At 40.4% G+C, this 14,563-nt stretch overlaps 1 protein-coding gene across 1 annotated transcript in view; it reads right to left on the bottom strand.

Moving 5' to 3' along the window:
• LOC110022921 overlaps positions 1–14,563 on the bottom strand; it is a 264,353-nt gene that overhangs the window by 63,401 nt on the left and 186,389 nt on the right. The window contains exons 44-46 of the mRNA XM_020722082.1: positions 9,928–9,970; positions 9,714–9,838; positions 9,106–9,627 (exon numbers count right to left, since the gene is read on the bottom strand). Of these exons, the coding sequence (XP_020577741.1) occupies positions 9,106–9,627; positions 9,714–9,838; positions 9,928–9,970 (690 nt within the window). The remainder of the gene's footprint in view (positions 1–9,105; positions 9,628–9,713; positions 9,839–9,927; positions 9,971–14,563) is intronic.

The raw sequence follows: 14,563 nt of genomic DNA, 5'->3' as shown, positions 1-14,563 counted from the left end.
ATTGACAAAAAATCATTATAGAACAAAAATCTTACTACTGCAAGCACTGCAAAATGTTTGGACACCTGCATGAGAAATATTTCAGATTGCTCCCACAGATGAGAACCAATAGTCAAAAGCAGAAACACTATTAGTGCACCCCGTGTGCCTGAACGCTCTCCTTGTAAAACATGATAACAGCCAACCTAAAGAGGGAATCACCACAAAACAGGAGTTGGTACCTGCTCTTGATATCCCTTATCCTGACCATACTACAATGGTTAATGTTCGAACCGAAAATCAGGATAGTCCCGGAGCTCCTATTCAGAAAGCGTCAGGTGCAGAGGTAACAATTCACACTTAACATACACTGGAACCTATCGCGATGGCAACGAGTGTGCCTGAACGCTCTTCTTGTAAAACCTGATGACAGCCAACCTAAAGAGGGAATCACCACAAAACAGGAAAGAGTTGTGCTTATGCCATCTTGCCACTATGCTCGCGTTCCGCTTTGCTAGGGTTTCGCCTCACAACGAATCCTAGCGTCAGCTACACGGATTTCTCGCGTCATCTATCGTCTTCGTCGTCGACGTTGGTGCTCGCGTCGTCGCGTTTCTGGCTGCAGAACTGTGCTTCGCGTTCGTCGAGTCGTCTCGCCGTGCTGCGGTCTAGCGGCAGAGCTGTTTGTGCTCCGTGTTCGTGCGGGCCTTGCGCTCTAGCGTCAGCTCGACACTGCTCTGCCCGACAACTGAACCGACTCTCAGCTCGACACTGCTCTGCTCGACAGCTGAGCCGGGTCTTAGTCACCCGTCTGCTGCTTCCTTGCAGTGCCTTGACTGCCTTTCTTCATGCAGCTTTTCAATCCTCTCTTGGGATTGAACCTACTCCGGAGGTGGGCAAACCCTCATATGCTACAGTGGTTCACAAACGAAGCTCCCCTTTCTATCTCACAGATAGTGCGGTATTCCCGCAAATTTATCATGCTTTTGTTGCAGGAAATGACGATTGCAATCAAATAAAAAAAGTTGAGAAAAAGGCGAGCAAAATCAACAATTTTCTTCTCTGACGCTGAAATTTCAACTCGTGCAGGAAAATACAAATTTACACTAGTTGGAAAGTTCCAATTGGAGATCATCAAGAAAGTTTTTGTAGATTTCAAACTAATTGGAGATTGAAAGGAGTGACGAAAGACATGTTATGATACAACTGAGCATAGAAAATGATTACACGAGGATTTTCTCAAAAAAAATTCATCATAATTGAGGGCAAACATATGAAATTGCTCAAATGGACCCTTAATTTTGATCCCAATCAAGAACCCCCAATTGCAACTATCTGGTTCTTATTACTTGAGCTCAAGCTTCATTTTTTGACCTACCTACCTTATATACAATTGAGGTTATCCTTGGAAAACCTTTGCAGGTAGACTTACCTACAGTTCATTTCTCAAGATTCTCTATTGCAAGGATTTTGATTGAACGAGATATTACACTACTAGATATAGAAGAAGTCTGGCTTGGATCTTCTCACAATGGTGATTGACAAAAAATCATTATAGAACAAAAATCTTACTACTGCAAGCACTGCAAAATGTTTGGACACCTGCATGAGAAATATTTCAGATTGCTCCCACAGATGAGAACCAATAGTCAAAAGCAGAAACACACTATTAGTGCACCCCGTGTGCCTGAACGCTCTCCTTGTAAAACATGATAACAGCCAACCTAAAGAGGGAATCACCACAAAACAGGAGTTGGTACCTGCTCTTGATATCCCTTATCCTGACCATACTACAATGGTTAATGTTCGAACCGAAAATCAGGATAGTCCCGGAGCTCCTATTCAGAAAGCGTCAGGTGCAGAGGTAACAATTCACACTTAACATACACTGGAACCTATCGCGATGGCAACGACTGCCTTTCCTCCTACTGCGGTTCTAACATCAAATAAAACCGAGGATCACATGAGCTAGTCTTCAGATGAAGAATGACATGTTTACCCTTCTCGACGAAAGAAGAAGACTAGGAGCACACTCTAACTTGGAAACTTAATGGATGATACTCTGATTACTCATGACAATGACATGAATCTTCAAAGTTTGTTATCTGGCTCCGCTCCCAAAACTATAGGAAGAGGTAAAAATAAATTGGCTCGTCCATAGCTACTTGTTTTCTGTATGTTTTAAATTTGTTTTACATTTTATTGAGTCTATCTATATCTTTTTGTTGGGGTATTACTATACCCGTATCGTATGGGTAGGGTGTCTCTTTTGGGCTCTTCTCATTCAACATTTATTTATCATTTCTATTTCAATAAAATCAGTCATTGGGCTTTTCATAATATATATATATATATATATATAAATTCATTGATAAAATTAGTGAGTGGGTGCAAAACCCACTCACAAGGTATACAATGCACACAAAAAGGCCAAAAAGTACAAAATATACCAAAAAAAAAGAAAAATAACATCAAGAAAAGGCTCCAAAACAAACACTGAAGTGTTGAAATGGCATATGAGGACGTATGTGAGGAAAGGATCTTGAATGGAGCAAAAATTCTGCAATTTTATCGCCACAATACTACCAGCCAATGCCCAAATAACCCCTAATTAAACGTTGAATAATTGTGCTGAAGATTAAATCTGTGCGAGATTAAATCTGTGCGTGATTTGAAATTAAATTGGGGGGGGGGGTTAATCCTGTTCGTTAAGGATTAGGCCTCTCCCCCTCCCCCTCCCCCTGGTTCTTGGGAGGGAGTCCATCAAACACCTTGTATATGGGTCGTCGCCCGAGACAGTCAACGTGTCATTCTGTATACGCCTGAGTTTACACTTTCCTTTGTTCCTCTTCTTATATGTTTAAACCTGCCAATACTCAGTCGTTGAACTTCCTATCTGGTCAAAGGCAATCTGTTGATCCAATGATTGTTAAATAGGCGCAAACTATTGCCCATCATTAGATCTACACTCATCCACCCTTTTGATCACTAACAATGTGTTGATTGTTGATTGTATGCAGATTGTTGCCCATTTTGAGGTTGGCACTCCTCTAAGATTGGAGTGACCACAACATCAGTGCTCAAAAAATTTTGGAGTAATAGAAGTATCATTTCCTTGCATAATTAGATAACCTACTTCTCCAGCAGTATGTGGAGACTGAAGAGTTGAATGATTTCCCGCGGTGACAATTGAACCTACAGCAACGTCAGTCGGTGGACTAGATGGTACGGTTATGTTATTGGGGTCAGAGATATCCTTCTAATGATCACGAGTGTCACCAATTTTGAGAAGGGAAGGGTTCTCAACGGCACTTTGGGCCGGGTTAGAAGGGGGGATCTCTGGAGGAGCACTATGCTTTTGTGGTTTTAGATGGGGGTGTAAGTGGTAACAGTGAGAATTGGAATGACCAAACATACGACAGTTAGAGCAATACATAGGAAAAGACTCAATAACAACCCTTTGGCAATATCCTTGATGTTGCAAGCCTAGCCAAATTTCTTCAGGAGCATTTAAAGCAATGTTTCTTTCAACAAGCACTCTGGTTCTTAAATGACGGGAAAAAATAAAAATGGGAATACCCGTTTTGAGTTGCTTACCATAGACTATGTCAATAGAGTGTAACACTTCTTGGTTAAAATGATGGAATTCAGACCAGAGAGGCGAATCCAAACCAAAATGGTTGGTGGTTCCGTCTGTGAGACAAAATACACAGTTTATTTCAAAATTCTCATCGTTGTGTTATCAATCCAAACTAGTCTTTTAACAAATAAACGTGTGTAATCCTCTTCATTATTAAGTTGAATAAGAACGTGCCGCCCATCTAAAAGCTTAAATTTTCACTCCCCAACAAGGTGCATAAACTTAAATTCCTTATGAATAAGCTCCAGTTTGAGATGACAATAAATGAATTTTCGACCAAATTCAAACAAGAAGAGGAAGCAAGCATCTTACATTAAGCGTCTGTATAAAGGATGAATGACTTCCCATTCTTCCTACCAACTTTCTTGATGAAACAGAATTCGTCACCCTCCAACACAACAAACGAAGGCGGGAACATGCATGATTTAGGGGTAACTGCAAAAGTTTGGTCTGAAGCCTTCAACGGTAGAGGCAGTAGAGAAGGCGTTGTCAAGTAGAGGTTGTCGACGTATTTGCATAGATGCGAGAGGGAGGCAACAAATCTGCTTCAACACGATCCCCGACCCTCTTCTTTGAGCATGACAAAGCGACGAAATTGGAGATGCGATCAGAGTAAACCCTAACAAAGAAAAACTTATCGAAATTATACACACACACACACACACACGGATACAATGCGTGGGAGGGCCCAAACATGACACCCTGCCCTCACAAAACCATAAATGGTTCCAAAATTAAAAAAAAATAGAAAAATACATTAGATACTTAAATAAAAAACCTAACAGTGCCGAAATACATATTATCAAGTGGCTAGAGAGCGACCCAATTTGGACTTGCCTCTGCCTCTAGTTCTAGGGTAGGAGCAAGCAAATAAGCTGGTAAAATGATTATCATTGCCAGTAGTAACCAATGTATCATCCAATATGTTCCCGAGCTGGAGCGGCCTTCATTCTTCTTCTTTTTCCTGGAATAGACATGTCATTCCTCTTCCGAAGAATCAGTCTAATGGGGTGGTAGAGCTGAAACAATAGGTTCTAGTATATGTGAAGTATGAGTTGCCTCTACACCGGAAACTTCTTGAAGAAGTGGAGCTACGAGGCTCTCCTTATTATCGGTCTAACACTATCATTTGTAGGTAATAGTCCATCAGTATTATTTTCTATGAGGTTTGAAGGTGTTAGCATCACATTACTGTAGTAACAGTAACAACAGTGCCATGGGGGGTTCCTCAGGGGCAACAAACACCTCCTATTTGGTAATATCCTCCCCAAGTGGAACTAAAATGTCAAGAGCAGTGGGATTAGACCCATCCTTATTCACTTGAACCGTAGATTTCAAATTTGGATGAAATTTGTGGCATTTATCAAGGACATGACCAAACATCTTACAGTGGGTACAATATAGGAGCTTGTGCTCCATGACGATTTGTTGCCAATAACCATTATGGGTTGTGCCCAGCCAAACTTCAGTAACATCAGGTAAGGTAATGTCTCTTTCCATAAATATACTGGCCACTGAGGGTCTGGTTAGGTTGAAAGTAGACAGATCATCTAGCTTCAAAGAATCCCAAAGGATGACCCCAATAGAGTAAAGAACCTGATGGTGAAAAAAATGTAGCTTGAGATCAGGTAAACTAAACCATACTGGTACAGTGGAATTTTCATGATTTTGGTCAAAATTCGGAGACCACTTGAGTAGCTACATAGGTTTACCAGCAATGTTAAGATATTTTTTGGAGAAAATCAGAGTGCGGTCTTCAAGCACGGTTAACTGAATCAAAACATGTCTCATCCACGAGCCCCACTTTCCACTTTCTTGTTAATTTGAGGTCATCAAAACTTTTCCTGATAACCTCCACAGGTGGGCGTCCCCACTGAAATTTCCCAATTAGAGCATACTTAAATTTGTCAGTCAGGGTTGAAATTTCTGACTCAACAAAAAAGAGTGTTGTCTTCCCACTTTTCATGCTTGCATTCTTAATAAAAGGACAGTCATCTGTACTATCACGACTCTCCTTATAACTTGAGGGGAACACAACCGACGTCTCCCCTGGGTATTACCCACAACGTGGGCAAAGGAGGTTTTGACAGTTTCAATCAAAGAAGAAGGAAGCTCCATCAGAGCAAGGAGAAGCCCTACAAGTCGGGCAGAGAGCCGAAGAGGTCGGTCGCTATGCAGAAGATAATAAACCGCAGACAGGAACCGCAGATGAGCTCGAGAGTCGAAACCTTAGTTCAACAAAAGCCGCGCAGAAGAACAGCGGTGAGAGACAACGCCGTAGAAGCAAGAAACAGAGCCGCGTAGCGCGATAGACCCTACAACGAGCAGCGACACAGGCGCAACTCGACGAATCGGACAACGGAAACAGAGGAGTGTGCCCCTTCTACGAGCGTGGAATTACAACAACAGAGGCTAGGGTTCGCCGTGAGGCGAAACCCTAGCAGAGCCTGACGAAAGGCGAGGACGACGAAGGAAAAACGTATGCATATATATATATATATATATATATATTATGGAAAAGCTCCAAAGAAAAAGACTATCATCATCAAATACCATGTGTTCCAAGAACCCCGAAAGCACTACAAATGATGAAGACATGGCCCCATTGAAGCACAACTCCTCACTACCATCTATTAAAGTCTTAGCTCTGTGACAAAAGTAAAAAATAAACAAATGAATCAAATTTAAGATGTTACGATTGCAGGCCCTGACACAAGTCCAAGCTTTCGAAAGCAAAAAATTTATCGATCCACAAAAATCACCTACTGACTTTAGTAACAATGTAATGGCCTTTCTCCAAGCCGTATATAGTTTTCAACTGTGGTTTACACAATCTTAGAATCACCCAAATTATAAAGCTCAGGAGTGAGAGTAGCAGGATAATGCCAAGCAACGTGAAAAAATAGTCACGTGACAGAGAAGCAGTCCAACCCATACGCTACATTGTGTTCATGATGAAGGCACCGATATAAATAAATAAATATATATATATATATATATATATATTTGATATATTAAAGGTAAAGATACAGTTAGGTTTGTATGGGTGGGCCTAAACACCTAAACCACACGGTACAACACACATCAAAAAATGTAAAAGATGGGTACATATAGAAATAAAAAAAACCCAAAAACCACCCGGGCGCTGAAAAAGTGTGGGTCATCCCAATCTAGTCTTGCCTCTGGCTCTAGTTCTCGGTAGGGATACAACTAGTAGATTGGTAAGGTGCTGACCATTCCCCGTAGTAACCAAAGTATCATCCATAAGACTCGTGAGCTCTAGTAGATTTCCATTCTTCTTCCTGGAAGTGTAAACCTGTCTTTCCTTCGAAGAATCCGCCTGATGGGGTAGAGCTGAACCAGAAGGAACAGTAGTACCCACAATAGATTCTACAATATGAGAAGTGTGAGTTGTCGCTACACCGGTTACTTCTTGAAGAAGTGGAGCTGCGAGGTTCTCCTGATTATCAGTCTGAACACTATCATTTATAGACAGTAGTCCATTAGAATTGTTTTGTATGGAGTTTGTAGGTGTCAACATCGCATTACTCGCAGTAACAGTTAATAACAGTGTCATGGGAGGGGTCCTCAGGTGCAACAGACACCTTCTGTCTGGTAGTATCCTCCTCAGGTGGAACTAAAATGTCCACAATAGTGGGTTAAACCCATCCTTATTCACTTGAACCTTAGATTTCAAATTAGGATGAAATTTGTGGCATTTAGCAAGAATATGACCAAACATCTTACAATGGGTACAATATGGGGGTTTGTGCTTAGTGATGATTTGTTGACAACAACCATTATGGGTTGTGCTCAGCCAGACTTCAGTAACATCAGATAAAGTAATATCCTTTTCCACAAGTATTCTGGTCACTGAGGATTTAATTAAGTTGAAAGTGGGCAGATCTAGTTTCAAAGGATCCCCAAAGATTGCCCCAATAGAGTATAGAACCTGATGGTGAAAAAAATGAAGCTTGAGACCAGTTAAACTAAACCATACTGGTACAGTGGGAGTTCCATGATTTGGGTCGAAATTAGGAGACTACTTGAGTAACTTCATTGATTTGTCTTTGATATTAAGATATTTCTTTGAGAAAATTCTGGTGTAATCTTCAGTCACTGTTAGTTGGATCAACACATGTCTTCTATCCATGAGTCTCACTTTCCACTTGCCTACTAGCTTAAGATCATCAACACTCTTCCTGATAACCTCCATAGGAGGGTGCCCCCACTGAAATTTTCCAATGAGCAAACTTGAATTTTTCCGTTAGGGTAGAAATTTCTAATTCAGAGAAAAATATTGCTTTTTTTTCACATTTCCTGCTTCCCTTTTTAATAAAAGAACAATCATCTGTACCCTCACGAGATTCCTTATAACTTGAGGGGAATCCCACTACGGACTCCACCTGAGGGTTACCCACCACGTGAGCAAATAAAACTTTGTCCGGCTCAACAAAACAAGAAGAAGACGCCATCAGAGTAAGGAGAGCTGTCGGAGTTGAGCTACAGCGAAGTTGCTGCGGTAGGAACGATGAGAAGCTTTACGAGCAGACACGAACGCAAAGCAAATAAAATTTATATTTATCTAAATTGCGATATGATATTAACAAATAAAATTTATGATTTTAAATCTAATATCGTAGTGGAAGATTTTGAGGGTTGGGGAAGCGAGATATATAAAGAGAAATCTATGGGAAACACATACCCAATATTCTACATTATCCCATCGCAAACCCAGTCTCCTTTTAACTAAAGAGAAAACCCTCAAGGACAATTACAAAAAAAAAACAAATAAATAATATCTCAAAATAGAAGAATCAAGTAATTTTTAAAAAAATTAAACAGTTCTTCAAACATAGAAAGTACAAATAATCTCATTATTGATGTTGAATAAAAGTTCAGATAAGACAACAGTCACCTTTTGTTCATACTTATTCTCAATCTCTTATCTCTAAATATCCCGGTTTATGCTCTACAACAGATTAGTCTCTTCTCAAGAAGATCGGACTTCAAAATATATCATAATCTTTGCTTCCACTATCGGCTTTCAACTTCAAGAAACCAACAAGTGGCATGTCCCATCCATTGCTATCATACTTCTTGCAAGACATCCTAGTCAATTCGTGAACACCATCGTTGTGTCTTTATCCATATATATCCTTATTGTAGAATTCAGTTTCACATAAATTCTTGTACACATCCTTATTGGGATCTAATAACATAATTTTTTAAAATAAGAAAAAATAAAGCTCTCAGCTTGCCTGAACAAAATTATCAAATAAAAAGCTAGTCAAGTTGATACAAATATAAAAGTTTAACATGTAGACTACAAAATACGAGTGGAATAGTAATTTCATGCATTCTTCCATTGCCAGTTATAATAGTAAATGTAAGCTGGTTTGGGATAGAGCAACAACGGGCAAAACTTGAACCACATGAGCGTAGACACTACATAAATTCAACCAACAAAAACATTATGTACTCACCTGATGCGCATCATTAAATGACCTTGTAGCATAAGAATTTGAGGAAGGCAACCACTGAGGACAGCTGACCCAACCATCAGATGGATTGTATTTTTCTGTTTCAAAGATTTCATCCATATGAATTCTGCTATAATCAGCACCATCGTTCCCTTCCACATTTTCAACATCCAAAAATTCTGAGTTGTCAGTATAACATTTTGATTTAAGACGGAGATCAATGGAAAAATTGGTGTTATTAATAGCAGAAACCAAGGTCCTTATGCTCACATATCTGTTACCATCTTTCACAGATAATTCGCTGGCAACAACTTCATTGCCCAATCTCCAACAAGCTGCAGGGGAAGCATAATTTAACCTCACAGTTGTCCATGGTCCTTCTCTTGTAGGACTAATTTGTATTAATCCAACTCTTCTCCCAGAATTTTGATCATGGTTGTCTTTATTAACATCATCTTGAATGGAAAGTAGCAAAGCACATTTTATTCTTCCATGCACTTCCCCATGGGCGTTATCATGAAAATCCTGACACATAAGATCAATTACAACTAATCAACTAAATGTTCTTGATAATCAAAATGAGATTAAAAGCTCATAGATGGATACTTCACCATCTTTTTAGCGGAAGACAGATCCCTCCATGATAAATCAAAGCAAGTGTTGTTCGAACTGGACTTAGGATGAATCTCATGAGCTATCTGCTTTAAAAGGGCAGAATATATCCCTATGGGCTCACCTGACAGATATTACACAAGTAAAGACGTGTTGAAAAAAACAATACAGGCACATGATAAAGTTTGATGTTTGGGTGCACATTCTAAATACCTCTTCCCATGTCAATGACAATGAATTCCATCCCATAATCATCCTGCAGAGATTGGATTATTAAGTTACAAAAAGCAATTCCGAACAGAGTTAACAATTAAGCTTAACATAACTAGACAAATCCCAAAAAATGAAGGTTACTCGTTGTCAGTCAAAGAACAATGTTAGGAGAAAGATTAGCAGAATATTAGAAGCAAAAAAGCTTCAAGAAAATGGTGCAATTCATTATCTCATACCGCAAAATAGGTAATTGCTTTTCATGCTATGTCACAGAAACTTTCTCTGAAAGAATTGAAACTGTTCAATGCATATGACAGATTATTAAAAACAAAGCCCCATGTTCATGAAACATTAATTAAGGAAATACTTGCCTCTTTAAAGAATTATTACGATGCGGGAAAGGCCTGAACAATGTCAATGCCAAGACTTGATACAGAAGTAACCCGAGAATAAACAAATACAAAATTGCTGAAATTTAGAAAGAAACGTAACAAGAGTTCATAAAACTAGAAATAATATAACTCGAATACAAACGGACTCTAGGGTGAGGGCGAAGCTGGTGAGCACCAGCTGGACAAGATGTGTGAGGATGGCTTGAGAAGCTATGGCAGCAAGTGAAGGTAGGGAGGCTGTGACGGCAAAGAAGATGCAGGAGGGGGCACTAGATGGCCTCGGCAACAGCAGGACAGGCGCGGGCTGAGTTTGACGGCAGCAAAGAAGAAGCAGGAAAGCTGGTCTGCAGCAGGAGAAGGTGCACAAAGGCAGGCAGGCAGCAGGAAAGGAGTACGGCGAAGCACCACTTGTCCTAAGATATAACCCTAACAAGAAAGGAGATGTTTGATGGCAGAAACTCTGAAATCATAACAAACAAAGCTCAACCCTAAAATATTTAAACAGCAAAAAAATTGTGCCAAAAAAAAAAAAAAAAAAAAAAGGGGGGGGCAGTATTTCCTGCTCCATGAAACATTTGTCCAGTCCAGCCTCTTGTGGGACCGAAATACCTACTGAACTGGTTGAGACGGTTCAGCCAGGTCAAGCCCAACATAAGTCTCCCGGGGTTCAGGAGCTTTGACTTCATCCATTGAAGCCTCCGAACCTTTGTAAGACAATATGAGATCTGCGACATTGAATGTGGCATAAAAATTATAGTCCTCTAACAAGTAGATCTTATAGGCATTATCATTCAACTTTTGAAGTATTTTGAAAGGCTCGCACACTTTGACTTGAGTTTTTTGAATGCTCCTACTGAGAATCTCTCTTTCTTTAGCCAGGTCCACAATAGATCTACTTCCTCAAGGGTCACTTTTTCAACGTTTTGTTCACTTGTGCTTGGTATTTGCTAGTCTGCTTAGTGATCTCTTTTCCGAATTCCTCATGGAGCTTCTGAATCTTATGCACACGTTCATCAGCATCCTCGCTGATCCCTGACATCAACAATAGCAAATACCAATTCGATTGAGGTGAGATAGTTGCACCTGTATACGATCTCAAATGGGTGATGCAACATGTAGTTTGACTCATGGATCTGTTACATGTAAAATATGCTTGAGCAAGAATCAAATGCCACTACTCGATATTTTCCCAATGAAGCATCTTAGTAGACTTCCAAGACTCTTGTTTGTTAAATCCATCTGACCATCTGTAAGGAGATGCGTTGTTGAACTGAATTGAAGTTTAGTGCATGGCCTTTCCCACAAAGTCCTCCAAAAGTGACTGAGAAACCTAACATCATTGTCTTAAGTGATGATTTTGGATATCCCATGCAGTCTCACAATCTCCCTAAAATAAAAGTCAGAGGCATTAAGGTTGTCAAAATGGCTCGTTCCAGAGCAGCTTGTGTTCGGCTCGTTCCAGAGCAGCTTTTGTTCAGCTCGTTAAGAAACTCGTGTTCGATTACTTCGCTAAGTTTCGGTAAGTTAACGAGCTGAAACACGAATAATTTTTTTTGGGCTCGATATATATACAAGCCGAACACGAACAAAGATTTGTTCGTTCGTGTTCGGCTCGTTTTGGGTCAAAATACTACTCATCAATTGAAAAGCCCAAGGGCTGATTTTATTGAAATAGAAAAGATACATAAAGATTATATGAGAGGACCCCATAGAGACACCCTATTCATACGATACCAATTATAATACTATCTCAACAAAATGTTACAGATAGACTCAAAAAATTAAACACATGCAAAAAACAAGTAGCTAGGGACGAGTCACTTCAGTCATGTCTTTTCCTCGAGTTTTAGGAGCGGGGCCAGATAACAAACTTTGAAGTGTCGTGTCATTGTCAGGAGTAACCAAAGTATCTTCCATTAAATTTCCAAGTTGGAGTGTGCCCCCAGCCTTCTTCTTTCGTCGAGAAGTGTAAACCTGTCATTCTTCATCTGAAGACAGACTCATGTGATCCTCGGTCTGATTGAATATTAGAACTGTAGTAGAAGGAAAGACAATCGTTGCCACAACGATAGGTTCCAGTGTATGTGAAGTGTGAATTGTCACTCATGCACCTGATGCTTCCTGAATAGGAGCTGCGGGGCTATACTGACTTTCAGTCTGAACCTCTGCACCTGATGCTTTCTGAATAGGAGCTGCGGGGTCATCCTGACTTTCGGTCCGAACATTATCCCTTATGGTATGGTCTGGAGAAGGGTTCCCAGGGGCTGTGGTGATTCCCTCCTCAGGTTGGCTGTCATCAAATTTACTGAAAGCGGCATGTTCCTGCTTTTGACTATTGGTTCTCAACTTTGAGTGCAATCTGAAATATTTCTCTTGCAGGTGTCTGAATATCTTGCAGTGCTTGCAGTAGTGAGGTTTTTTTCCATAATAATTTTTTGTCAATAACCATTGTGAACAGAGTCAAGTCAGACTTCCTCTACATCTGTAGTGTAATATTCCTTTCAATCAAAATCCTCGCAATAGAAGGTCTTGAGAAATGAACTGTAGGTGTGTCTACCTGCAAAGATTTTTCAAGGATAGCCCCAATTGTATAAAAGATAGATAAGTCAAACGATTGAAACTTGAGTTCAGGTAATGAGAACAAGATAGACAATAATGGGGACTCTTGACTGAGATCAAAATCATAGGTCAATTATAGCAATTTCATATGATTGCCATCGATTGTGATGATTTTTTTTTTGAGAAAATCCTTGTGAAATCTTCTTCGATACTCAGATGTCTCATAACATGTCTTCCGTCGAAAAGACTCACATGCCAAGCCCCAACTAGTTTGAATCTTCAAAAATCTTCCTGATAATTTTCATCTTAAGGCGACCTAATTGGAATTTTCCAACTAGTAAAAATTTGTATTTTCTTGCACGAGTTAAAATTTCAGCGACATAGAAGAATAGTGCTGGTTTGCCCGCTTTTCTCTCTACTTTTTTGATGAGATTGCAATCTCCATGACCTGCAACAGAATCATGGTACATCTGCGAGAACATCGGACTATCTGCAAGGTGAAAATGGGAGCTACATTTGTGAACCCCTGTAGCATCGGCGGATTTGGCGGGATTATCACCTTCAAGGGCGGTAGCTCAAAAAAGCCCTGAGGCCATTATCGTGCTTCAGACAAGCACTGCAGAGCACCTGGCGCGTGAAGGAACAAACGTTGAAGGAGGATTAGCGCTTCAGAGCACCTGACGCGTGAAAGAACAAGCGTTGAAGGAGGACTAGCGCTGCAGAGCACCTAGCGCGTGAAGGAACAAGCGTTGAAGGAGGACTAGTGATGCAGAGCACCTAGCGCGTGAAGGAAGGAGCAAACGCCGAGCACAGGACTGCTAAACGACGCACGAATAAGACACAGGTCGTACAAAATCACTTTTCCTGCGAGCACGACATGCCGCAGAGACCGAGCTTGACAAAACGCAAACCTTTCAACCTCAATACGACGAATCGTGGGCAGCCGCTTCCGGATGAAGACGAAGATGAAAGCCACGAAAACGATGAGAAAGATGAGCACGACGAAGAGAAATGCAGTGAAGTGGAAACCAGGGTTCTCGTCGTTTCCGCTCTTCTAGGGTCTCGCCACATGGTGAATGTTGACACCTGCTACGGTAAATTTCTGATCGTCGACTTAGGGTCTGTTTGGCGCAGCCGTTGATTATTCATAGATTATTCTGATAATCTGATAATTCAAGATAGCTTATTGGTGGTTAAATGACATTCATGCCCCTTTGTGATAAAACTGTTTGGGGCAGCTTATTCAGAATAGCTTATTGGTAGTACTGGAGCATATGCAGAAATATGAAATCATCACAGATCATAACTAAAAGATGTCATACATTTCTCACACCCTCATGAGTACTAAGAGAACTAAAAAAAGTACAAATACGAGTACAACTACAATCAGAAATATTAAAATGTTTAATTTCATACTCTGGCTACGTCTGGCCTCATCTGCACTGTCAAAGTGAGAAAATACCGGATTCCCATGACTGTCGGTCGTGTCATATGAGGGACTGTCAACCCACCGGAAGAACCCCCAACGAGCTGAAACTCCCTTGGCACAACCGTAGAACTGCCTCCCAAAGCTATGAGACTGACGCGACGTGAACAACGAAGCCGGTATTCCACAATAACACAAAATACCTCTGTCTGTAACTGATATCCTAGAAGTCATGTTTGTATAACTGTGAAAAAAAAAA

The sequence above is a fragment of the Phalaenopsis equestris genome, unplaced genomic scaffold (genome assembly GCF_001263595.1).
Source record: "Phalaenopsis equestris unplaced genomic scaffold, ASM126359v1 Scaffold000203, whole genome shotgun sequence".
NCBI classification, from domain to species: domain Eukaryota; kingdom Viridiplantae; phylum Streptophyta; class Magnoliopsida; order Asparagales; family Orchidaceae; genus Phalaenopsis; species Phalaenopsis equestris.
The sequence above is the reverse complement of the archived record's forward strand: the minus strand, read 5'-3'. Positions and strand labels throughout refer to the sequence as shown.